Genomic DNA, 27312 nt, shown 5'->3' with positions numbered 1-27312 from the left:
TAGAGCCAGACTTTCCTTAGAGGTGTGCTATGACAGGATGAAAGACAACAGTTCTAAGTACCATTCTGGGCAATTTCAGTTGGACACATAGGAAGAAAATCCTTATCACGGATGGCAGGCAATGCCTTGAGAGTCTGTGGAGTCTGCATCCTCAGTGATTTATAAAATGTTGCTGGAAGTGGCTCACAAGAGACCTTGGAGCCAGGGGTTAACCTAGCTGACCTCTGGATGTCCCTTCCAGCCTAAACTATTCTTTGGCTGTGTGGTTCCTGGTGAACACTTCTAGCCCACTGTCTGTTTTATATGGTTACAGAGTAGACTTGACAGCTTTTTTTTTTTTTTTTTTAAACCTTCTGGAATTACTGGCTTCCATCCAAAGGTTGAAATAAAAATGAATTGGCAAAGCAAGGCTCTTTTTGTTGTTACTAAGAAGAACTAAGTAAATGCCATGTAACTTACTCCACCAGGCTCTATGTTTCTCTTATTGACATTGTATTACATTACCACTGCTTATCTAAAAGCAAAGTTTTCTATATTAACAAAAGTTGTCACTACATGATGTAAAGCTGGTTATTCTTATGATATTCTTATGATCATTGTTAGTGCTAAGTGAGTTAGAACACGTGTGCCTGCATGTGTTTGGGGCTGAGAGAAACAGAGAAAATGAAAAGCATGCATGTGTGTGCACATGCATGTAGGGAAGTGGAGAGAGGCATCTCAGAGACAGAAATCCGCGATATGTACGGAAATGAATAAAGATGCAGACTCTTCCGTAAGGAAATTATTTTTCTGTCATGTTCATTACCAGTCATCCTTTCACTTTCTCTTGTGATCTAAAATGGAAAAGTCAGCTTACTCTGTTATGATAATCTTATGCCCAAGGCTCTGACTTGGTGCAAATAGTCTGTCAACAGAGATTCAAATATTTTTTTGAAGTAAGTTTCATTATCTTTATTACTAGCATGTAATTTCAAAATAACTTAAGCTGTACATAACTGATTAGCATCTGCTGGCGTAACCTTTTTGCTAGGGGGTTTGAAATGTCTGCAGTTTCTATCTGGTTCTGTTGCACTAGCAGTACTAGTCTCTCACTGTGCTATTACAGATTATTTTACTTATTGGAGCTGCAGTAAGTTACATTGATAAAAGTGCTGTCTATGCCAGGAGCAGCTTGGTGGTCTGATATTCCTTAGCTAATATCACCAGAAAATTCATGCTATGGGCACAGCCTTAAAGGTGAATCCTAGAAAAAAAAAAAAAAAAAAGAGCTTTTACAGCAATATTAGAGAAATTTAAGTCAAATCCTAAACTAAGTAGATTAATAAGACAAAGATAAAACAGCTGAAATACTGGGCACACTGATATGCTTAGGTTTCATGCAGCTGTCCTGTGTAGAGTTGTAGCTGTGTGACACAGTCTAACTGTTTTCTTGGCAGTCTGGCAACTTGTCAGCAGTATGGATCTGTCTGACAGCAGGATCTCCTGCTTCTACAGTACTTATGTCAGAATTGGTGTCCTGGAACAGGTATTTCTGCTGCTGGTTTTGAGTCAAATTGATCTCAAAGACTGGCTACATATCAAGCAAATATATATTGCCAATGATGAATTGTAATTATTAAAAGGAATGAATGTCGGTACTGGAGGTGTTGAAAGATAACTATTGGATATAATGGCTTTTCATGCAGAACTAGAGGAGGCAATCAAAGAAGGTATTGTTGTCTGTAACTGTTGTGGGCTGGATTGCAAGATGCTGCACAGGGAAACTTGTTTGGGGAGAACAAAGAACTTGTTTTTGTGAATGGGGTGGGTTTTTTCTTACTAACTGGGGGAGGGAGAGAATCATGCTGATGGAAACACATGCTTTCTGGATTTGTGGGAATGTGTTTGAATATCCTTTCATTGCATGCGTGTGTGATTTATTTACGTATGTGAGCCAGTTGCATATACACAGACCTGACACTCCACACCTTCTGTAGCACATGGCCCATGAAACATTTGAAATCAAACCAGATCAGAAGTCTGTTACAGAGAAATCAGGAAAGAAGCAGTTACTATTAGACCAAAGGTCTACATTGGAAAACTAAGCTCTTTTCCTTCTGCTTAATATGAAGCACTTGTTCCAGCCTGAAGTTGATTGTAGAGTTTACTGAGGTCGTGGCACATGCGTGAGGCACTCAGGGTTGCAGGGTGGAGGAAAGAGATAATCTTCTAAAATGTTCATTCCTTTTCACACAGACTAATGAATGAGAGTGCTGGCATCGAATATTGAATATTGTATCTCTTCTGTGTTTGAGAGACTGGAAGCCGCTTCTTTTACTTCTCTGACAATCAGCAGCACACTGTTCTGAGTTATGAGCAGAGTGTGCTCTTAGACCGATGCTATTTTTGCAGGAAAAAAAAAAAAAAAGGCAAGTTCAAACTGGATCATAGGCAGAAGTTTGACTTCATGGGATGAAGACTGGGCTGTTAGCTGGGAGAGCTTTGTTAGTTCTTACTCTAAATGCAGTTTTTATCTGATAATCATGAAATTATGCATAAATAATCTTGATCATAGGTCTAGAGTTTTGAGATTGCACTAGAAGAGAGTGGTGCTGCCTGAGGTGTTCGTTCTCATTCCTTGGTTCAGAAGCAAGTTGTCTTCCTGCATTAAGACTTCTAAATCCATATCGAAACTGAAGCAGAGTTATGGTCAGCTGTGTGCGTGGCTTCATCAGCTCTTTGATATTCAGCCAGAGTGCTATTCACCATACTGCAATTTCTGTATGGCTAGTGTACTCATCTTCTTTTCCTGGGGAATACAATGCCTAGGGAGGGATGGTGGTAGGCTCTCTGGTCTGGGCAAGAAGTGGGTGTACACAGAGAAAGCTCCTGTGCCTGAAGGCTGGCAAATGTCCAGGAGTCTTGTAGTCCTAGCTTCTTCATGATGTTGGCTCAGATACTTTAGACAACCTCGTGCTACAGTGGCTCAATATTCAGTCCTTTCTGTTATTTTTATTTTTTTTTTTTTGCGGGGGTGGGGGGAAGGAGGAATTTTTTAGCTTTGTTAATGCTTGTTGTTATTTTTGGTTTATAGCCTATTGAATGTCAAATATAAATATTTCTAGCTTTCTTGCTAGAGCGCTAGTACTGGAGTATTTCTAGATTTCTTTCAGTCATAGATAGTGAGTTTAAGTAATGCATTGATACGAAATCTTCATGTTTTTTATTGTTGTACCAAAAATCAAAGTCTTAATGCACAGAACATTCCTGTACAATTTCTGAAAATTATTTTATTTTGCCAGTGTAAGTAAGTTCTGAGCTGAATTTTACATCTTTAATTTGAAGAAGCATTTTTTTCAGTTAATCTGACTTTTATTTTGTTGGTACAGGCATTATTGATATAGGTATTTTTTAGAGGAGTTACTGTTTCTTATGTACTATACCTTCAATAATGAGCAATTCTTTGCAATTTTTACTTGTTTATGAATGTATGAAAAATCAAGTGTTTTTGCCTAATGCCTGTTTTGCCTGGCATGTGGCAGTAATCACAGTAGTCGTTTGAATGCTACTGCTGCCAAAATTACCAATTATATTTATTTAAAGGTCTGGGGGAAGAGCTAAAATTTTCAGATAAATGAGATCTCACATGATTGGGAATTCTGCCAGCAATTTGGAAAAGGTTGACTGGCCAAGAACAGATTGTCCTTTGGTTTGTTAACCTGGCGGATATCTGAGACAAATGAGGGGCACTGCCCCTTGCAGCCAGCTTGTCTGTGGAGCTGAACAGTCTTCTCATCCACTACAATCCTGAAGAGGATTCAACAGTTTCCAAGACTGTGTTGATCTTAGTGTTTAGCACAATGGTGTATTAAATAGTGGGCTGCTTACTGTCAGTTCTGAACAAGAAGTAGATCTCTAGCTAAAACTTTAGAAAAGTATGTTAGCGAACTTCTCAGAACAGCCATGTTGATATTAAAACTTTTCAACCAATAGCTGCTGTTAGTGAGCAAGAAGTGAACAATGAATAAACTATGTGGTTGGAAACTGTACAGGAATCAATCACTGCTCCTAGGAGGAAGTCAGGATTGACCAGATGGCTCAAGAGAGATCTTTTGTAACCCAAATGAGTTTACTGCTTAAATATAGAGCTATAGCCTACTCCTGCAGCATTAAAGGTTTGCATGGTAGGTTGGTTATATGGCTTATAGGGTGTGTTTTCTTGGCGCAAATCCTGACACTGTAGTTTCATTAAAAACGATTCTCCAAAGAGTGACAAAAACATGTATAATGTTTTATGAACTAGGCTACAGATCCAGTTATCAAAAATAAGAAAAGTTTGGGGCTAGCTGTACATATAAGGTTAAACAAATGTTTGAAGTATCAAAATGAGAAAGGCTAAAATTAATATTAGTTAATTTATGAATGCATCTGTTGTTTCTACTTAGGAAATCAAACACCAAATCTTTTATTTATTTCTGGAGATTATATGATATTTTCATATAAAAAATAATATTGTATGCTTATCTGTGTTCGCAAATCTTACATTTTCACTAGTTGTACAGGAAACACTCTTTCTAAAATGTAGTAGGCTGGCCTAAATCGCTGTTATACATAGCTCTCAATAATTGACTACAGAAGATGATTTTTGAAGCATTGATTCTTAGTACATACAGTATAAGTACTATAGTACTTGTAGTATACTATTTACACATAAAAGTATATATATGTTATATTTAAATTTAGTCTATGCTATACATATATGTTTATGTTAAATCATGGGTCCTTCTTACACAGATATTTTATATTTTAAAGTCAGTTTGTACTTTAAGTGATTTTTAAGGTATTTTTTCAGCACTTTCCTGAAACGTGACTTGTTTTTCGAGAATATTCTTGTGTTATAAAGTGAACTGAAGGAACTTTCCTATTAAAGATGAGACTGATTAATTGCAAAACATTTCCTTAGAATTTCTGCATATTTGATTGTTTCCAGAACATGTGTTTACAATTGTCATCTTGAGCATCACTTTTCTTGTAAACAGACAGACCAATATTCCATTGTAGAAGCTGGAAAAAATTTCATTTAATTTCAGTGACTTCAATAAGATCGGTCCCCAAAGTTTTATGTCTTCTAAGAGGATCTTCCAGATTTTGACTATTACCACAGGGGTTTTCATTTTATATTTTGTCTTGGATGAAATTAATTTCAATAGCATTGTTAACTGTTGTATGCATATCAGACCACTTTCTGGTTCAAAATGTTTCTGAGTAAATAGTTTTACTTTTTCCATAGGTACTGAATTAATAATGGGGATGTTGTCTTTTTGTCGTTTTTTTTTTTTTTGAGATAAAACTTAAAATTAACAAAAGCAGCAACCTCTATCGTACTATAAATGTACTGTGTTTAAGATTTGGAGATTTCTGCAGGTTTAGAAGAAACCTGGATTATATTTTGTTATTTTGTATTAGCTGTTTATAATGACAGCAACACTGACTTTGTATTAGTACATTAATCCTGTAAATAAAACTTCACTTTTTTTTTCTGACAAACTTGCAGCCTACATATTCTTTATATGATTCACTAGAAAGTTCTTTCGTCTTTACAAAACAGTGAAATGTATATTTTCTTGATACTATTTTTGTAGCAAATCTGTATTTGTCATCTATTACAGTAAGATACGTTAATTGCATCAAAATATTGTCTCTGATTTATGGAGATGAGCAGATAGTAATTCTGCAGTCTCAGTGAGACTACTTTTCTGTTAAACCTGGTATTAATGTAGCTTTCTCTCACAAACCATCTAGAAGGCACTTACTATGTTATAAACGTGTTAGGTGAAAGGATGCAAAGAATCTGCCTGATTTTATTTGAGCAGCTTGATAACAATCCTGTTTCTCTGGTGTGAACTAATATCCATATGTAGATCAGGCCTTCAACCTGAGCCTAATTGTATTAGCAGTGCTAAATAAGTGTGTATTACTGATCATAAGTATTACATTCCACACAGTCAGAGTGATGTCCTAATCACAGGTAGCAAGTCCAGAAGTACCATAGGGGTACTTTGAAGGGTGAATTCATCAAGAAATGTTTTTATGTTGCAGATAAAAGAAAATCCAAGAATCAGAAAGTGTCAGAAAGTGGAAGAGGAAAACGATACTCTTACAAATTACCTCAGGAGTACAACATAGAAACTGTTGTGGTGGCAGATCCAGCTATGGTTTCGTATCATGGAACAGATGCTGCCAGAAGGTTTATTCTAACCATCTTAAACATGGTAGGAAGTTTAAAATTCATTTTGGTGTTTTCCCAAACATACATACATGCATAGTGCATATGTACTGTGCATACGCTAATGCATACGTAGTGGGCTGATTTCATTGCTCCTTTTGATTATTCTGACTGAGCACCTATAAAGGGGTAGTCAGTACATGACCATCAGCTGGCTGTCGAGATTTAATCCATGTGTTTTGCAGTACAAAACCATGATACTTCAGACTTGTCTGTACCTTGTAGTTTTATATCATCATCAGTGCGGCCAGAAAATGGGAGCTGACCAAGGTGATTTTTTGGTTAGAAGCACACTGTGTTATTGGGGAAATTGGTGTATCGAATGATTTCTCATGATCTATGCTTGCTATGAAAAAACAACATTTAGGACTTTGTGAATGAAACAGTGCATGGAAAAAAAAAAAAAAGAAAGAAAAGGGTAATGCATTACATCCCCTCCCAGCTATAACTTCATTGCACTCATTTGGTGCTTAAAGCAGTGAAAACTAGCATCTGTAATGTACAAGGAAAGATTATCCTGAAGAAGGAGATAAAAACTTCAACTATTCTCCCTGAAGAGAAGTCTTATTGCCATGATCCTACATTTAACTGAATAGGAATTTTCCTGTGAACAATATACTCTTAGAATCATAGAATCATTAAGGTTGGAAAAGAGCTCCAAGATCATCTGGTCCAACCATCTCACTACCACCAATATTACCCACTAAACCATGTCCCTAAGTACCACATCCAAGCTTTTCTGAAATACCCCCAGGGATGGTGACTCCACCACCTCCCTGGGCAGCCCTTTCCAATGCCTGACTGCTCTTTCTGAGAAATTTCTCCTAATTTCCAACCTAAACCTCCCCTGGTGCAACTTGAGGCCATTCCCTCTAGTCCTATGACTAGTTATCTGCGAGAAGAGGCCGACCCCCAGCTCCCCACAACTTCCATTCAGGTAGCTGTAGAGAGAGAGAGAGCTGTATAGAGAGAGCAATGAGGTCTCCCCTGAGTCTCCTTTTCTCCAGACTAAACAACCCCAGTTCCCCCAGCTGCTCCTCATAGGACTTGTGCTCCAGGCCCTTCAACAGCTTCGTAGCCCCTCTGGACATGCTTCAAGGCCTTGATGTCCTTCTTGTACTGAGAGGCCCAAAACTGCACACAGTACTCGAGGTATGGCCTCAACAGAGCAGAGTACAGGGGGATGGCTACACTCTTCCTGATACAAGCCAGGATGCCTTTGGCCTTCTGGGCCACCTGGGCACACTGCCAGCTCATGTTCAGGCACCCCCAGATCCTTTTCCTCTGCACAGCTTTCGAGCCACTCTGCCCCAAGGCTGTAGCATTGCATGGGGTTGTTGTGACCAAAGTGCAGGACACTGTACTTAGCCATGTTGAATCTCATGCTTACGTGTTTGGAGAAACCGGCTAAACTTTAAAAAGGGGTTATGACCTTTTTGGGGAAAAGCCTTTTCTGTGTTCCCAGAAGAAATACCACCTAAGCTCTACTTTTCTTTCAAAAGACCAACACACAATACATTAATGCTTTGAAGACATTACAGAAAATTAGAGCAGTCACACTAAAATATTAGAATTTTACAGTTTGAGTTCTGATATTTTTAGACTACAGTGTGCTGTGTGCAATACAAGCACCTAGTTTTATTTACTGTTTTTTATCTTAGGTTTTTAACCTTTTCCAGCACAAGAGCCTTGGACTGCAAGTGAATCTTCGGGTTACTAAGCTTGTCCTCCTTCACGAAACTCCGGTAAGTATGCGTTATCTTTGTGTTAGTCTGTAGGGGGTAATGCTACTTTAACTTTTTGCTCTGTGCAGGCTAGCAATATTCACTCACTTCAATGGCTGACAGATTTTTTTAGTTTGCTTTTACATTTTTATTTATGTAATTATTTACAGTCCTGGGCAGCCCCAGTAAAGATCACACTTTTCCTAATCTATGTACTGTATGTACTGAGACTTTTCTGTGCTTGCAGCTGAAAGTCAGTAAAAAAAAAAAAAAAATTTTTTTTAAATCATATGGACATTGGCTATATCTTTACAAAATCTGTTTATGTTCTGCTTTTTGTAAATTCATGTAATACAATGCAAAAAAAAAAATCTTTAAACCTGGTAGACAATAGGAGAATTGATGTTCTTTGTCAGCCAGTCACTAGACAAATGAAAGTTGCTATGGTATAGCACTGTTCTTTCATTGCACCTTTCAGACATCATCTCAAAAACTGTTCTTTCTTTCTGCATAAAGACAAGCTAGCTGATGTCTTGATTGACACTTTTTGGGAACCTGTGGTTTTATATCATATTTCAGGAAAATATCAACTTGATCTTTCTTCATTTCTACAAAGTATTAAGGGAATCCATTCATATTTCAGTTAGTTCATGAGAAAAAAAGGAACCCCTTATCCATGTTTCAAATTAAAAAAAAATAAATTCTAGTGGGTGTTTCTTTCTTCACTGTCCTCACAGCAAGTGTAGAAGTCTCATTTCATGTTCAAGTCTTCTTCATGTTCATCTTCACATCATTAATCTTTTCTTCTCTTTGGGTAGTGAAAAATCATCAATTAAAGGGGACAAGACATTAGGTGAACAGATCTGCATCTCAGTGCAGTGTCTTCATGTGCAACTTTAATGTGAAAGGATGGTTTTAAATTCAGAAGCAGAAACCATCTTTCTTCTATGTGCACACTGTGCCATGAAAAGAAGAATATTTTTGCTATTTCACTCAAAGAATGTCCTTAATTGTATTTACAGAATCACAGTTTTAACAAAATATATTTTTATTATTATTTCCAGGCAGATATGTATATTGGGCATCATGGAGAAAAAATGCTGGAAAGTTTTTGTAAATGGCAACATGAAGAATTTGGCAAGAAAAATGATATACACTTAGAGATGTCAACAAGCTGGGGAGAAGACACGTCTTCAGTTGATGCAGCTATACTTATCACAAGGTAAAATACAGAAGGATGAGCACTGAAAAATGGGGAGAGGCATAATAAGAATATTATGGATCAAGAATAGATCAAATGAGTTGACAAATGATCAATACAGTAAGACTTTGGTATTGAATGAGAAAGAATGCATCTTGAGGCTTCTTTCCAGAATTAAACAATTGACATTAATTGAAGGTCTTTTTAGAGGCCGAAATGTTAGAACAAGAAGGTACTAAAGGGGTGGTAAAGATCGTTTAGAAAGCATTAGTTCCAGCTGGTAAATATCTGAACTTACAGATAGGTCATTCTCATGTTTCTTTGTTTATAGGAGAGATGCTTCTTTCCACCTGCATTTATTTAAGAGAGACAGCACACACAGACCTGCAGATACTTTCATTCAAAAGACAGAAGCATATTTAGACCTTTTGGGGCTAGATCAGCATGGCATTAATCACATTACTGTATTATACTTCCCTGTAATGGATGTAGAACCAGTATGTCTCACTGTGTGCTCAAGGTACATAGTGTGCACAGTACATTCTTTGTAGCCACAGGGCTGTGAGCTCAGATCTGCAGTTCATTATAACTATACCAGGCAGTTCACACATTCAGAAGGAAATACGCCTTCAACTTACCTGTTTCCTCCAAAGCAGTGGATTTAGGTTCTAAATCCAGGGAGATGCATCTTGATGATCAGACACTCCACAGCCATTTTCCAAAGAGAAGGACATAATGATGTTCTAACTGGTCTAGAGTTGGGCTTAGTCCCATTTTTGCAGTGGAGGTTGGACTGGATGATCTTCAGATAGCCCTTCCAAATAAACATTAGAATACTATTGTGCTATACCATGCAAGCTGGTTACGTGGTATCCTAAAATAGTATCCTATACTATTTATTCAGGGCAATCTCACTGGGAGTTATATGTATTTTGTAAAATTAGGCTACATTCTAAGTTCCCCAATATCTAAATTTCAATTTTCTGAACAAAAAAAGTGCTCCCCTAAATTTCCCTGCCTTGGAAAGCAAGTCACATGCTGGAAGCAGGGGATGCTGAAGACCAGCTGTTTTCTGTGATAACTGTTTTATTGCTACTTTTGCTGTTTGATGGCTTACCTTTCCTTAGCATGGGAGTTGTATCTCAACAGCAACGTATTATGAAATAAAGAATTTAGCACGTCTTTCCTCTCATTTTTCCATCCTTACCTTAATCAGCCTTCGTGGGAAGAGATAGAAGAGTTCTGAATTGATGCAAATGAGGTGTTAGTTAAAGCAGTCAAGATGCAGTAGCCTGGTAGATGTCTTTAGCAACCAGTGTGTTTGACCACAGACGTTTTTTTAAATTTCAGGCAGCATTTCTAAATATTAAAAAAGCTTCTAACTTTGGAAAGTCTACTCATACTTTAAGACACACTTATCTGATATACTTTTAGTAATGATACTCTGATTTGCATTGCCTTAAATTTTTTCTCTGTCAGTTTTAATATGTTTTTTGAAGTGAATCTCTGATTAGTGTTAAGGAAATTGAAGCAAAGAGCAGGGAGGTGATTGGTTGGAGGTCAGTTAGTAAGTCAGTGCTGGAGCCAGGATTTAAAGATCTGTTCTGAAGTTTTTATTTTTTCAGTGGTATTATTCTCTGGACTATACTGCCTCCCATCTCAGAGCTACTTTAGCTGCTAATAAATCATACCAGTGCGGTTTGCTGACTGTGGGAATGTTTTGCTAATCCAGGCTCCCTCTGCACATCATCAGGTTTATGGTATAGCTAACCCCATGTGTGGCTACACTTGTGTGTTTTGTTAATTCACAGAGTCTTATTCTGTTTTACAAACACAGAACAGGCTCCTTTGTCATAACTTAAAAACAGCTTTGGACAGCAGATCTGCTTTATTGAGAGAAATAATTTTGTTTAGAAAGATGAACACCAACTGCTTGGTATATTTCAAGTAAAAAATGTAAAGTTTTAATTATCTAACACATTCTTTGGCAGACTGCCTAAAATTTACCCTCACCTCCCTTTTGTCTAGCATGACAACAGAACAGCAAGTGTTCTTGTAGCCAAAAGAGTTAGAAATAAGGTACTCAGTATCACTATTCTGCAGAACTAATATTTAATGCTGTCTATAAAGAGCATAATGTCTATATAATAGAGATTTTTATTCAACAGTCAAAGAACCATCATAACCTTTTCAAGAACAAGGTACTATTCAAGACTTATTTTTGCATTTCTTTTGCAAAACTGAAAGCCAAACCAGTTTTTCCCAACAACTTTTAGTTTCTCTGTTGCCCAGATAGGCTGCAATGATACCTGTGATTCCCTTTGAATTGCCTTATTCTGATGAAATAATATCAACTTTAAAATATGGTGTCATAAAACAAAACGTATTTGAATAGTGTATTTAGAAAGGATCAGGGAGGCTTGATATAAGGAGTATGTATGAATTAAGACAGAAATTATTTGAGGGACTCTTCTGGCAAAACAATCTCATTGACAGTTATAAATTAGCACTATTACTTTAGAGATATACATACCAGAACGTATTTCCCTCTGTGGGAAAAAAAAAATAAAAAAATTAAAAAAAAATCAGAATCATTCAGTTGGAAGGGGTCTACTTAAATTACTGAGTCCAATTGCCTGACCATTTCAGGGCTAACTAGAAGTTAAAACATATTATTAAGGGTTCCTTAATGGTGTTATCCTAATAAACACCAGCAGGCATGGGGCATCAACGACCTCCCCGGGAAGCCTGTTCCAGTGATTTACTATCCTCACAGAAATTACATTTTTCCTAATGTCCATTTGGAACCTCCTGTGGCACAGCTTTGTGCCATTCCCACGTGTCCTGTCATCAATTCCTAGGGACCAGAGAGCAGCACCTCCCTCTGCATTTGTCATCCTCGAGGAGTTGCTGAGAGCCATGAGGTTGCCTCTTGGCCTCCTCTTCTCCAGACTGGACAACCCAAGACAAACCTCTCCTCACAGGACCTGCCTTCCAGCCCTTTTACCAGCTTTGTTGCTCTCCCCTGGATGCTTTCAAGTATCTCAACATCCTTTCTACATTGTGGAGCCCAGACCTGCACCAGTGCTAAACAGAGCAATCGAATGATCTCTTCAGACTGGCTGGCTATGCTGTGGTTAATGCACCCCAAAATGCAGTTTGCTGCCAAATGCTTGGCTGGCAGGGCACACTGCTGGCTCATGCTGAGCCTGCTGTCACCAGCACCCCCAGGTCCCTTTCTGCTGAGCTGCTCTCCCTCCAGCCACTCCTCTTCCAGTCTGTGCCTGTGTCTGGCATTACTCACTCTGCCCCAGGTGCAGAACCGGGCAGAACCTTTGCCTTTGTGGAAGTCCATGCTGTTGATGTTTGCCCAATGCTCCCATCTACCTAGATCCCTCTGCAAGCCTCTTGTCCCTCCAGAGAGCCACATCAGTATTGTCAGCAAACTTGCAAGGAATGCCTTCAACTCCTGCATCCAGATCTCTGATAACAATGTTGAACAGAACTGGCCCTAGAACTGAGCCCTGGGAGATACTGCTAGTGACTGGTCACCAGCCAGATGTAGTCCCATTCACTACTACTCTTTGAGTGCTGCCGTTCAGCCGGTTCATCACCCAGCATAGCACGTTCCTTTACATCTCACATTTCTTCTCAAACAATAGGTCTAGGAGTGGCACCTTTCATAGTTGCTTTCGTAAGTTAATGTAACAGAAAATTATCTTCACCATGCTTTAGGAATTTCTCAGACTTGTTTCTTGCAGCATTATGATATCCCTGCATGATATTGCAGTTTATGTCTGGGAAGTTTCTCCTTTCTCCTTCTCCCCCCACAGCTTTTGTTGCTGAACATGATGTCATATGTCACGGGATATCTCCTCGGTCAGTCTAGCTCATCTGCCCTGGCTATGTCTGCTCCTCACCTCTTGCCCATGCCCAGCCTACTGGCCTTTGGTGAGGCAGGGCTGGAGATAATCTTAGACAGCCTTGATGCTGTTCCAGTGCTGCTCAGCAATAGCCAAAACATTGGTGAAACATCACCTGCATTCTACGTACAAGTGCAAAGCACAGCAGTATGTAGGCTGCTGTGGGGAAAGCCGACTCCATTCCAGCCAGACCCAGTACAACATCATCCATTTATTCATATTTGTCTGCAGTATCTGTAGTCTCTGCACTCTGAATGATATATAATTGAAACAATGCTTGAGGCATTTTCACTGTAAGAAGTGATTCATTCTATAGAAGTTGCAAATGGCATAAACAGTACTTAGATTTACTAAGTACTGTTGCATTTTCAATTATTTGCAGACTACAGAAGTCTCCCTAAACCTAGAACAAGATTTTTTTAAGCATTGTTGATAGTTACAACACACAGAGGAAGTACAGTTCCTTCGAATATATGTGTAATACTGAAAACTTATATGACAAGGTCACCCCAGAAGGTTGCAGGGTCTGGCAGTCAAAAACTGTCGAAATGTAAAGGGATAGAGATTTGTTATTAAATTTCACTACAGTGAAATACAACTCTATAAAACTGAGTTCTTGCAAGTGCACAGTGAGAGAGAAAATAATTTTGTCTTCATAGTTCTTTTTTCCATCACTGTAATTTCATTACTGCAAGCTCTCCTGGTTTCTTTGCAAACTTTTACAGTGTCTAGTGTTTTCTTTTGACATCTGCAACAGTTATCAAGGGAGTTCATTAGAACCAAAAATATCCTTACTATTATTTTTTTTTAATAGGATTGTGGGTGCAGGCAGAAATAAGGAAACATGAAAAGAGCGCATCTTAGAATCAAAGCTTTTTTTTTTTAAAAAAAAAAAAAAAACACAACAAGGAAAACAAACAGAACAAAAAGCAAAGCAAAAAGCTCTCCTGTATTTATAACATTGATTTTAAAACTTAGAAATTTTGGTCTTGTGTATTCTTAAAATCTACCTAATTTTAAGTTATCACGTGCTGTTATTTTCTTTTTTTATAAGTTCAAGATTTTTGAGTCTGTAAAGTTGATGAATCCTGTAATATTACATGTGAGAAAAATCTGCATAAATTTATCTGTTTCTGTCAACATGTTCTTTAGGGCTGTAGTATTCATGCAACGTATGTTCCATTCAGTAATTTCTTTCATCCTTACGTACCCTTGTGTTACGTACCCTTGCATGAAGCTAAACTCAATTTTAAAACTATGATTATTTAGTGTAAGTCCCTAGGATTAAATTCAGCCAGTTATTTTTACATTTGATTTTTGCAGTGAGCAAGAAAGCTAGGCAGTCTTGAAACAAAGATATAAAATAAAGGAACATTAGCTGTGTTATGAAATAGACCATTGCCTTAGTTACTTACTTTTAGAATGAACAATTGTGAACAATTTCTTGTCTGTGTCATTTCAGCTTTCAAACAGGGATCTCTTTCTACCATTTGTAGCTAAAGAGCTGTTTGAAAGCTCCTCCCTATATAAATACTTGTAGGCTGTGATCAAGTCACAACTCATCTTTCTCTTAGATTAACTAAGAGAGTTTTTTAAGCTTGTTTCCCAGACATGTAATGATTCTCTTAGCTCTTTCCAGACCTTTTCATATTTTTCAAATTGTAAGCACTGAAATTTGACACAGCACTCTCTTGAAGAAAACTCTTACTGCCTGTTTTCAAATGTTATCCTTCTCATGTTGTCCTTCTCCTTCTCATGTTGTCCTTTTGTTATCACCATACCTATTCAAGTTTTGGGATCCAGTTTTGGCTACATTACACAGAATCACAGAATCGTTGAGGTTGTAAGGGACCTCCAGAGATCATCTAGTCCAACCCCCCTGCTCAAGCAGTATCACCTAGAGCATGTTACACAGGATCACATCCAGGCAGGTTTTGAATATCTCCAAAGAAGGAGACTTGACAAACTCTTTGGGCAGCCTGTTCCAGTGCTCTATCACCCAAACTGTAAAGAAGTTCTTCCTCATATGGCGACGAAACCTCCTATGGTTCAATTTATATCCATTAAAAAGTTATATCCGTTAAAAAGTTGTATCTGTTAAAAAGCTATTCAGATGACTGATTTATAAAAATTGATTTGTCTTCATTCCTATTTGTATTCTACCAGATCTCATTTCATTTTCAAACTTTACCAGCAGTGCTCTCTTATTTTGTTCCCAATCATTGTTTAACACTAATTTCCTCTGCTGCTTTCTATCCTTCCTTCTTCGTGTCTTCTGTTGTTTTTCCCATCTACACATCAAGGTTTATTTTAAAAAACAGAATATAACAGGATACTTTATATTTGGAAAGTGGATAATTAGTCTTTACCTTCTCTGAAGACCTTTTTAAATTCTGTAAGTAGTTAAGAATGCACTAACTAAATGTAATTTCTTGAAATAATGTGTTAGAGTAGATAACCATTCTTGCTTAGATTTTTTCTAGTATTAGCCAGCTTCATCAAACTTGAAAATCAGTCATAAATCTCAAGAAAACTCCTCTTTACTCTCACTTGAATAAGACCTGTTTTTCCTTCCATGTGCACACAAAGTAGCCATTTAGAATAATGGAGGTTGTGTGCTGGATACTTACTAGGAGCGGATTTCAGTGTGATTTAACCAATTTTTTGCTTTCACTGTTAGACTTAGGGACTTGTGCTCCAAAACCTTCTGTATGCATTAATGACAATGCTATTATCTTAGCCCTATTTTGCTAAGAGGAGAAAGGAAAAGAACAAACAAATAATCTCAATGGCTTTCCTGGGAGCTTTATTGTGCTATATTGCTCTTTTTTGTACCACCTCATCCATATCCAAGAGTCCATATCCTCTTTTGTGTTGTATAGTTTCAGTATGCCAATTGCATATATATAAAATATAAAGGTGTGTGTGTATATATATATATATATATATATACACACACATGTATGCTAAATGTATACATACTGGAAGGTAGTTGATGGAATGTGATGGAATATGTAAATTACCTTTGAGGAATTAGAGAACAATTTCTGTAAGAGTCATTTGTAGGTATAGCTAGAGCCCTAAATCTTTGCTAAGGAACCTAGTCTTAAGTGTGTATAATACATTCATGTACTTGGAAATAAAAGGAGGTATTGCATTCTTTCAGTGTAAAAAAGGAACTAAGAAGCATTTATTGTACTTTCCTCTTGCCAAATCATAGCAGAACTGTTTCCCCCAAGTCCCATAATGAAACTCTGGATGCATAGCTTAACCATAGTCAGCCAAGATGGAAAAACAAAACAAAAACAGCTCAGTAAGTATCTGAGAACAAAGCTATTACATAAGCAAAAACCTCTTGAATATTGGCAATAATCTTCTGTTAAATTTGAAGGTATGCTTTTTTTTTATTAAAAAAAAAACCTTGTTATTACATCAGTTAATATTTATGGTAGTTGTATGGCTATGCGTGGAATACCATGTATGTCTTAGATTGTCTTTATACATGTTCTCTTGCTTAACAGCAAGTACCATATTTCTAATCATTCTGTCATGTTGCTTAACAATACAATAAGTCCCTTGCGTCGCATGGCACAAAACAAAGAATTGTGTTACAACCCAGTGCATTAATGCAATTTGTTGCAGGTTTGAAAAACTAAAGAACTTCCTTCTGTATCTGATTATAGTTTCTTGTTCACCACTTTTGCCTGGATTTCCAAAGCTCATCTAAATGGATTCCCGGAGTTACTTTATCACTTTAGTCAGAAGATTTGTTTCTAGCAGTGTTGTTTTGCTTTACTACTTAGTAATTATCTGGCAATGGTGACTGGAGAATCAACAGCTATAACCCCATGTCTCTGGCTGTGTGGCCTTTAACAAGTGTCAGAAATCTGCCAGCCTCTTGAGATTGCTTTTCAGTCTAAATCACTATGTGGGAATAGTCTGTGGGAAACAAACAAACAAAAAGCTCTTTGAATAGTTGCATTTGTAAAAATGATAAGTATCACTAGTCTACTCTCTCATCTCAAGCACCAAATAATTCCTAGCAAACAATGCTAACAAACGTTTAGCTGCTAGAAAATAAACGCACATTTTTGAATGTGTCAGACATTTTTGAAAGAGAACTATCTTTCATTATTAGATCTTGTTCTATAAAAAAAGTAGAATTTGGGGTTGAGTCTAATCCATATTAATGTGATTACTTAACTGACTTCCAACTTACTTTTTTCTTTTAGAGCCTTTAACAGCTGCACTTATTAAAAGATGTAATATATCCACTTAACAATGTGTTACCTGACTATACTATAGGCAGTATATATGCATGAAATGGACGCTTGGAGCTTTCTAGGTATAAAAAAGCAAATATGATTATTCATGCAAAACTATTTAATAACTTAAGCATTATTGGAAACAGAAAATTTCTATGTTGGTTACTTCTTTCCAGTATATCTCAGGTATCAGTTAATTTCCACTGATAGATATGGCCAATAATAATAAATACATAGATATATGTCTGTAAGTGCATATGTGTGTTTATATATATCTTTATGTCTGTCTATATGTACATCTGTATCTTTGTAGCTTCATAGACAGAATATGAAATGAGGTATCTCTGGCCCATATGGCCTATGTAAAAATTGAGACCATTACTCTGTGGTACAGCATAAGGACAGAATGTTCTTTATTTGAGTACATGTCAATAAAGTTCAGGTAAGTAGGCAATATTTTTCTTAGATGTTATATGTGTTGTGTGTGTTTTTTTTTTCTCAAGTATACCTCAAATTCCATTAAAAAGAAACTCTGCCTTTGCTTTTTTGATGATTTCGTTATTTGTCTCTGAGAACAGGTAAAATAAGTGTGAAAATGATTTCCAGGCAGATGTTGTTTAAAGCAGGGGTAAAGTATTGTGGTGGTTTTATCTTGCTAGGCAGCTGAACTCCACTACAACCATTCTCTCACTCCAGCTCCTCAGAAAAGGAGGTGATGAAGAAAAGGAAAGAAACAACTCATGGCTTGAGATAAGGATAATTTAATTAAAGGAAAAATAATTATTAAGGGAGAATTATTAATAACTGAAAAAAATTATCTAAAGGGAAAAGTGAAAGGGGAAAAAGGGAAAGGGAAAAAAAAAACACACACACACACACACAAAAATAAAAATAAAACCAAGCAAAGGCCATGTGGAAGTGCAGAGGAAAGAAATTACTCTCTACTTTCCACCAACAAGCAGTGCTTGAGTACATCCTTGAAGCCGGGCCTCAACACGTTGTGGTGGTTTTACTCAGGCGGGCAGACAAGTTCCACCACAGCCACTCTCTCAATCCGCCTCCTCAAACAGGAAGGGGGAGAAAATATGATCCAAAGGGCTCGAGGGTTGAGATAAGGATGGGGAGATTGCACAGTAATTATTGTGATGGCCAAAACAGACTCAGAGTAAGATTTATTGCCTATTATTAACGAGCTAGAGAAGTGAGAAACAAAGGAAAGAAATCAAAAATGCCTTCCCCCCATCCACCCTCTTCCCCCTCTTCCCCCCGAGCGGCACAGGGGAACGGAGGAATGGGGGTTGGGGTCAGTCTATAGCACTTTGTGTCCACTGCACCCTCACGGTCACTCTCATCCCCTGTGCCGTGGGGTCCTTCCCACGGGATGCAGTCCTTGCCAAACTGATCCTGCAGATATGGGTCCGTACCACAGGGTCCATCCATCAGGAGCAAACTGCTCCAACCTGGATCTCCCATGGGCAGCAGCTCCTGCCAGGTCACCTGCTCCTGCATGGTCTCCTCTCCACAGGCTACAGCTCCAGCCCGGAATCTGCTCTGGTGGGTCCACAGGCTGCGGAGTCCATCATTGAAGGTCCACCTGCTCCACAGTGGTCTCCTCCACAGGCTGCAGCGTGGAACCCTGCTCCACCATGGTTCTCTATGGGCTGCAGGGGGACAGCCTGCTGCACCATGGTCCTCACCACAGGCTGCAGGGGACTTCTGCTCCAGCGCCTGGAGCACCTCTCCCCCTCCTTCTTCACTGACCTTGGCACCTGCAAGGCTGTTTCTCACTCCTCTCTCTCCCCCAGCTGCTGTGTGGCAGTAGGTTTTTTTGTTTTCCCTTTCTTAAATATGCTCTCACAGAGGCGCAAACAACATCACTTATTGGCTTGGCTCTGGTCAGCAGTGGGGCCCTTATTGAACATGGGGCAGCTTCTAGATTCTTCTCACAGAAGCCACCCCTATGGTCCCCTGCTACCAAAACCTTGCCACATAAACCCGCTACACACACATAGCTGTTGTTTAGAAGGACAGACATTTTAAGAACAAGAGCCCATGCCTTCCCTTTCCTTCCTTTTTCCACTGTTTATTGCTGAGTGTGACATCATATGGTATGGAATATCCCTTTGGTTGGTTTAGGTCAGCTGCCCTGGTGATGTTCCTTCCTCACCTATTGCCCACCCCAAGCCTGCTGGCTCTGGGAGGGTTAGAGGGAGTCCTGATGCAGTGCCAGTATTGCTCAGCAATAGACACAACACTGGTGTGATACCACTGCTGTTCTAGCTACAAGTGCAGAGCACAGCACTGTATGGGCTGCTGCAGGGAAAGTTAACTCCATCCCAGTCACACCCAGTACAAGTATTTACTCCACTTAATGCAATTAAGTGGTCTCATTTATAGAGCTGTGGCTAGACTGAAAGTTGTGTTGGTGATAGTCATTTCCCAGTGAGTTAATTTGAAATCGAGCACTGTTAGAATGGATGCCCCACCAGAAATACTTGTCCAACATGCACTTACACCATGTTTTCTTTTAGTCTTGTTAACCATTGACTTTGGAGCACAATTTTACTCTATTTTTTGATCTAAATGCTGGATTACAATGCTGCTTTTGGATATGGTGTTAAGTATCACAGATATTTTTATTTCAAATTAAAGATAACTTCTGCAAATTTCTGAAGACTAACTTTAGACTTGTTACATTTCAAAAGGTTGAAATGGTTAAGAAAAGACAAAATTATGTACAATGCAATATAAATATATGGTACATTGTTTTGTCACCTGACTACTCTTAAATCTCTTCTGAGAATATCCGGAAGTTTTGGGTAATCGTGGCCTTTGCTTCCCCATTCTCTTTGTTGAGGTAATGATGTTCTGTATTTATTATTCGAGCCACATAAAGTATTTGTAAATAGGTCACACAGTCATTGTGAGTCTTACAGCTTGGCTTGGTTAACATTTTTCTTTTTTCCACCCCCAATTCTAGGAAGGATTTCTGTGTACATAAAGACGAACCATGTGATACTGTTGGTAAGTAAATAAACGTAAGAGGCTGTGTGTATAGACCACTTCATAAAGTGAGTGTTACATAAATAGATACGTGAAACTACAATGTGACAGCAGCATCTGCAATAGGTAGCTGTAACTAGCTAAAATACAGATGTCTAAAATACCAATAGTACTTTATTAGATATATACAGGTATCCAGATATTTAGATATACAATACTTTGTTGTATATCCTTTTAACTAAATAGAGTGTTAAAGTATGATATTTCTATCTCATTTCTTTAATACACTCTTTATTTCTTTTTTTTAAAATTCTCATACAGTTTAATAGCAAATTGTTTTAGTATTCTTAATTAAGAATAGCAAGTTAAAGCAGGTATATTTTTTTTTACTGCTGTGGATTTATCTTCGATAAGAATACGTGTTTTTTTTTTTTACTGTAAGAATATAATATAATAGAGTAATACAGTGTTTATGAAGCATATAACTGTTCAGAAACTTACAGGATGTGTACTGTTGTGCAAGTCATCTTCTGGTATCTACAATTAAAGTGAGTGCTAGCTACGTTGAGGTTTTCTGTCAAAATTCATTCCCCCTCACACCCTTTTGGGGTTCTTCAGTATGAAGGTCTGTTGGAAAAGGCAATAGTTGCTCAGTTCAGACTTAGTTCTGGGTAAAAACACTAAATGAAAGATGTCATGGCATGTTTCTGACGCTAGAATTTCTTTTGGCTAATAGGAGCCTATAACAGTTCCATATATAAATACAGGTATTCAGAACCTAAATTGTTTTGGTAAGATCAGGATGTTACAGACAGCAGTAATGGACTCAACTATTTTCATGCTTGTGGTTCATCACAGGTAAGGGAGAAGCAGATTTTTATTTATTTATTTATTTTGGCCTGGTTTATATCAGTAACAAAAATTGTTAGAGGATTCACATGAACCATTGTTCTTGGTATTTTTTTTTCTATTATTGTATCATCCCAAGTCTATGCAAGGGTATCTGTGAGGTGGCTATCAATTAAAAAAAAAAATCTAAATGAAGAATGGAATGTTAGTGATCAAAAATGCATAGTGTTCTTCCACATATTGATGCCTTTTTTTTTTTTTTTTTGTCTTAGGTGAATTTTTTATGTGTGTTTGTTGCACATAGGTCACTTCTTTTTGTCTTGGAAGTGGAAAAAAGTTTTTATCTGTCTGAGAGAGATGATCTGACAAAAAAAGTCTTCAGCATCTTGTGCTTATATAAGTTGCAGATCAAATCTGGAGTAGTTGTATTGTATGTAAGTCAGATTAAATGAATGCATTCAAAGGATTTTTGTTGAAAAATATTTCCTCTTTAGTTGAACCTTGAAGGGAATAGAATGACCATTTGTTCCCAAAACTGTAGAACAGATTAACATGAACAGACTGAAGTATCAATGGTTCACATTTCTGTGATGAAGAAGCTTGGCAGACCTTACAAGTGAGGCTGTACATCAGTATACAGAAAGTTAAGAGTTCATAGTCTTAACATAGTGATAAGCAAAATGGATTGGAGACCTTGGCTATATTATGTAGCACTTAATGGATGGCTGTTCTGGACTTCCCTACTGTGGACGGTGCTTGGAGTTTTCTGGCATTGAAGTATGTGTAGTTCTTCATGTGTAACTACATATGTGTAGTTCTTCCTGTGTAACTTCAGTAGCGCAGCAACAGCTAAGGTCCTTCATTTATTGAAACAGTTATTGCATAAATAACCATAAGTTTTCCATTAGTGAAAATACTGTTTTGAAATGCCACCTTTCCATAAATTAAATGTTATCATTTCTTCCATGGACATTTACAGTACTGTGGGTTCATGCTTATTTTTAAAACGATGTCTTTTTGAAACTCACATCAGCCATGACGTGATCTAAGGAAAAGTGTTCAAAACCTAGGGAGAACATCGTGTGTTTCTCTTGAAGACAAGATTTAAGTTGTTTTACTCTCTCTCTACATATACATATATATATATATATATACACACACACATATATATATGTATATATATGTACATATATATATTTATATATATATATGCATATATATATATATATTTTTTTTTTACATCAATATTTTTAGTGTTGCTGCTTTATATGTATAGAATCATAGAATCTCCTGAGTTGGAAGGGACCCATAAGGATCATCGAGTCCAACTCCTGGCACCACACAGGTCTACCCAAAAATTCAGACCATGTGACTAAGTGCACAGTCCAAATGCTTCTTAAACTCCAACAGGCTTGGTGCAGTGACCACTTCACTGGGGAGCTTGTTCCAGTGTGCGACAACCCTCTCAGTGAAGAACCTCTTCCTGATGTCTAGCCTATACCTCCCCTGCCTCAGCTTCACACCATTCCCGCGGGTCCTATCACTGGTGTCTAAAGAGAATAGATCGGCGCCTGCCCCTCCATTCCCCCTCGCGAGGAAGCTGTAGACTGCGATGAGGTCTCCCCTCAGCCTCCTCTTTTCCAGGCTGAACAGGCCAAGTGACCTCAGCCACTCCTCATACGTCTTACCCTCTAAACCCTTCACCATCTTCGTCGCCCTCCTCTGGACACTCTCCAACAGTTTAATGTCCTTTTTGTACTGTGGTGCCCAGAACTGCACACAGTACTCAAGGTGAGGCCACACCAGCGCAGAGTGGAGCGGAACAATCACTTCCCTTGACCGACTAGCAATGCCGTGCTTGATGCACCCCAGGATACGGTTGGCCCTTTTGGCTGCCAGGGCACACTGCTAGCTCATACTCAGCTGGCTATCAACCACAACCCCCAGATCCCTCTCTGTGGGGCTGCTCTCCAGCATCTTGTCGCCCAGTCTGTACGTATAGCCAGGGTTGCCCCGTCCCATGTAACCACGTAAAACCATTAAGAGTACATGTAGACTGTGGTTTCAGTTTGACATATTTTGCTTTTGCTTTCACTAACTTCTAAAAACTCAGATGTTGAGTTTTAGTCTTAGATTAGATCATCAGTAAAAGTTAATTGAAAGGTAAGCAAGAGCTGTTTGATCTTACTGTAGATCTTCATATAACATCTTTATAGGCAAAAGGAGATATCAAATTCCAGGGATGTTTAACATGCTGTAAATTACAGAATTTGCCGAAGGAAGTAGACAAAAAATGCTAATATAGTATCAACCATACAATTCCTAGCTTTCCAGAGCTTGCCAGAGAAAGAAAGGAAGAGAGAGAAAGAAAACAAACAAAAGCATACACCAAAATACAAACTCCTATCTACCATAAAAAGAATAGTAGGGCAATTCTGTTGGAATGTTAGCATAACTGAACGTACATGAGGCACTCAAGGTATTCCTTGTAGCACATTACCCAGTCCAGAAGTGAAATTCAGGAGAAAGGAACATTACAGGACAGATGTCATTATTGGAAAGGGTTGTTGTAGTTATTCCCAGTGATGGGTACTAAACAAAAAAATACTGGATTTATTGTTTATTCAGTAAATTCCAAGACACATTTTTCAGTGTGGATATGAGTATCCACTTAAGCCAGACAGAGTGAGTGCCAATATTCTATTATATAGACAAGTTTATGTTTTTAGGTAGCAAATACATTTGTCTGTGCTTTCTGTCTCGCTGTACTCAAAGTTCAGAGCTTCAGAACTCTTCAGTTAATACTTTTTCGTTGCTTATTAGAATAACAGTGACTTAAGTCTTATAGTTAACATTAATCAAGAACACTGTTGACCAGAAAAAAAAATCAAAAATGTGTCAAAAACTTGAAACATATAATATTATTCTTTATTTGGAAACAAAATCCATGGTGCCAATCTTCCAAATATTCCTGCAGAAAGCCATTTCAGGTGGAAAAATATCAAGATTTTTTTTCCCCATAACATTAGAAAATGTGTTTTGGAATGTTTGTAAGATTTTACATTCTTAATCAGTAAGCAAAGTTGTGGCTAGCTTGGGGGTCAAACACAAAATATGTTAACACTTTGATAGTTTTGAAAAATAGACAGAAATATAAAACAGAAATATGAGAACTAGGTCAGAATTTTATTCAATTTCCCAAAATATACTGAAGTTTCAAAATTAGAATATTTTTTATTTTATACTTTTTCAGAGTTTTATTAAGTATTGTGCTATTGCTAGAGGTGTTAGGAAAACTGTCCTGTGGCCAGGGGAGTTTTGGGGCTAGCTTACGCTGTAAATCCAGAATAACTCCAATTCCTTCCTTCCTTGACTAACCTCTTATTTCTATAAAACAATAAGCTAGATTCTCATGTAGTACATTATCAGTCAACACAGGACCACTGATTTCAGACGAGCTATTCCAATTTCATCATTGTCAATTGTCACAGCTTCTGTGAAATTCCTTCTGGGTGGAGAATCACAAGGCAATTGCTTTGGCATCAAAATGGACTAGACCAAAATGTTTTTGAGCTTCCCATCGTTCTTTGGCTGCAGCACTCCTTTTTTTTTTATTTTTTTTTTTTGGTTGGTTGTTTTTTTGTTCCCTGCTGTTCTGTTCGTGTGTGCACTCCCTGTCTCCAATGCTTCCACAGAAAGGAGATCCTGTTATTCCACCACTGATTCTCACAGCTCTTCATAACTTAACGAGAGGTTTCAGATCCTGCTTTACTGTTCAGTCTTTAGGGACTACGACTAAAACAAACATGGGGTTTTTATTTATTTATTAATTTCTTGGGGCGGGGACAACAGGGGGGTAGTGCAAGGGGGTGATGGGATGGATATGAAGATATTTGTATACAAATTAAATTTACAATAGCTAATGGGAAAAATAATTTAGACCTAAAAGTGGCAAAGATTCTCTGTCTCCAAAAGACAGCTTGTTTAGGGGATCATGGCATCACTGTCCTCCAAACAGGCTCTTAGTCAGAGGGAGCTATCTTTTAAATTTGACTTGGAGTCTTCTAATTTCCTTACTCTTTCAAATTTTTAAATTTCTTTTACTGCAGATAGGTAAAATTCTGAGTTTAGATATCTCAATTATTTTTATGTTTTTCAGAAATTCATTAAATTGTCAGCTTTCAAGAAATTAAGAATCAGCAAGAATCAGCACGAAGTGTAAACTGGGGGCTAGTACATGCTGTATTGTTCTTGTGCATGCATCTTCTGGTATTATCACATTTAACTAATTGAAATGAGCAATGATTCAGAAGGCGGTTTGTTAGTGGATCATTGCAAAAATCTCAGTACCAGCAGATGGAAATCAACATATCTTTTCTCACTCCCTTCAAGGATTAGGCCAACAAACAAATACAAGAGGACTATTTGTTGAAGCAAGTACATGCACATTTGAATTTCTCTTCTTTTATCTACCTTTCTACTCCAGCAGTTAAGATTTTGAGTCTCTTAGACATTGTTTGCACTATATTTGTTGTTTGCTGTTAGCTAATGTCTTGTGTAGAAACAGTGAGCTAGATATAACAATGAAATGTTGCAGGCAAGGACAGATTGTAAAATGATGCTTGTCTTCTGTTGTCATCAACTTGGAGTTTTGTTAAGTGGTAAGAACTGCAAAAATGATTGTTTCTAAAGGAGTCTGTCTTCTTCCTGGGCTTGCCCAGGAGGCTGCTCACTGCCTGCTTCCTTTTCCAGTCCTTCCTTGTGCCAGCAAAATGAGTCAGCACACGTTAGCACAAACACACAATTTTGTTCCATCGAAATTGTGTTAGTGTACTTAACTAGCTGCAAAGTTTTGTTTGGCGCTTCCATGCAGCTCTGCATTTGCATCAAAGCTGTAGGTTTAGATTGGTGGATAGGGTCTAGTGGGGTGCATAAGAGCTTGCTCATGCCTTGGAAGTGTTCAGGGATGGGTGACACTGTTCTCCTAACAGTGTCATCACGAAGTGGTTTTCAAAAGGCTAGGAATGAGTGTAATTGCTATAGCTGGTAATACTGACAGGCTGAATGACCTGCACAAGGTAATGAGGTATGTGGTGAGAGAATCAGAATGGGAACCCAGAATGGCCTTCATGTTCATTGCATTGTCTGTATTTCTAGTGCCTATGATGCAGTTTTTAAGAAAGTACCAAACATTGATGCACAACCACATCACTCCAAGTTGTAATGCTCAAAGTAAATTTATCCTCAAAGAATGTGGAGAACTTGAAAATAATTTGTAGACAAAATTCTTCTATTCTATTATTCGCTTTACTATTTACTATATTCTTCTATTCTATTATTTACTATTTATTCTTCTATTTACTATAAATTCTTCTATTCCACTACTTGCTTTACTATTTACCATTTACCATTACTAAAGCCATTGCTTTAGTAGTATTATCATATAGTGAATATTAATTGATGTTTTGACTGTTTTTTTTTTCCTGAGTCTTTGTTGAAGATATACCATTCCAGCTATCAGACACTAAGCACCTGAATCCTTTTATTTTTCCCAGGCAGTATGCTATCTGATTTTTCAGGTAATGGCTTCGTTTATCCCTTGTCAAAAGTCCACAGGTGTACTGCACATGTGCTGTGTAAAATGTTGTGACCATAGTTAAAGTTTTGAAAGATTTATGATAGCTAGTAAAATTTCCTAGTAACACTGATTGCAACAAAATGGAAAACAACAACAACAACAATAACAAAAAATAGTAATTCCAGATTTAGTTAGCCTAAGCCTTTTACTACACTCAGTTAAAAAAAAAAAAAAAGCCTCAGTGAAGGGAAGGTCAGTAATTTTCTCAGCATGTTTAAGTTGAGTTCCATTTTACTTAATATGTCAGAAATATGAATCATTTTAGAGACAGCTTTTGCCTTGAGTAGAGTGACATCAGTTGATTGGTCCAATATTATATTCTTAATGCAACAGGGTGAGGCTTCTTTTTTTTAAAAAAAAAAATACGTCTCCAGTTGACACACCTATATAGTTTCGAACAAACAAGCTTCCTTTGAAATTGATACAATTTGCTTATAATCTTAG

General features: G+C 37.6%; 1 protein-coding gene across 2 annotated transcripts in view; it reads left to right on the top strand.

Annotated features, from left to right (window-relative positions):
* ADAMTS19 (ADAM metallopeptidase with thrombospondin type 1 motif 19) overlaps positions 1-27312 on the top strand; it is a 166260-nt gene that overhangs the window by 33649 nt on the left and 105299 nt on the right. For both annotated transcript variants that reach the window (XM_040541557.1, XM_040541555.1), the window contains exons 4-7: positions 6079-6251; positions 7927-8010; positions 9054-9211; positions 20359-20402. In XM_040541557.1, coding sequence (XP_040397491.1) covers positions 6079-6251; positions 7927-8010; positions 9054-9211; positions 20359-20402 — 459 coding nt within the window. The remainder of the gene's footprint in view (positions 1-6078; positions 6252-7926; positions 8011-9053; positions 9212-20358; positions 20403-27312) is intronic.

Source organism: Cygnus olor, chromosome Z (assembly GCF_009769625.2).
Source record: "Cygnus olor isolate bCygOlo1 chromosome Z, bCygOlo1.pri.v2, whole genome shotgun sequence".
NCBI classification, from domain to species: domain Eukaryota; kingdom Metazoa; phylum Chordata; class Aves; order Anseriformes; family Anatidae; genus Cygnus; species Cygnus olor.
Note: the sequence above shows the minus strand (reverse complement) of the source record. Positions and strands in the feature narration are given on the sequence as shown.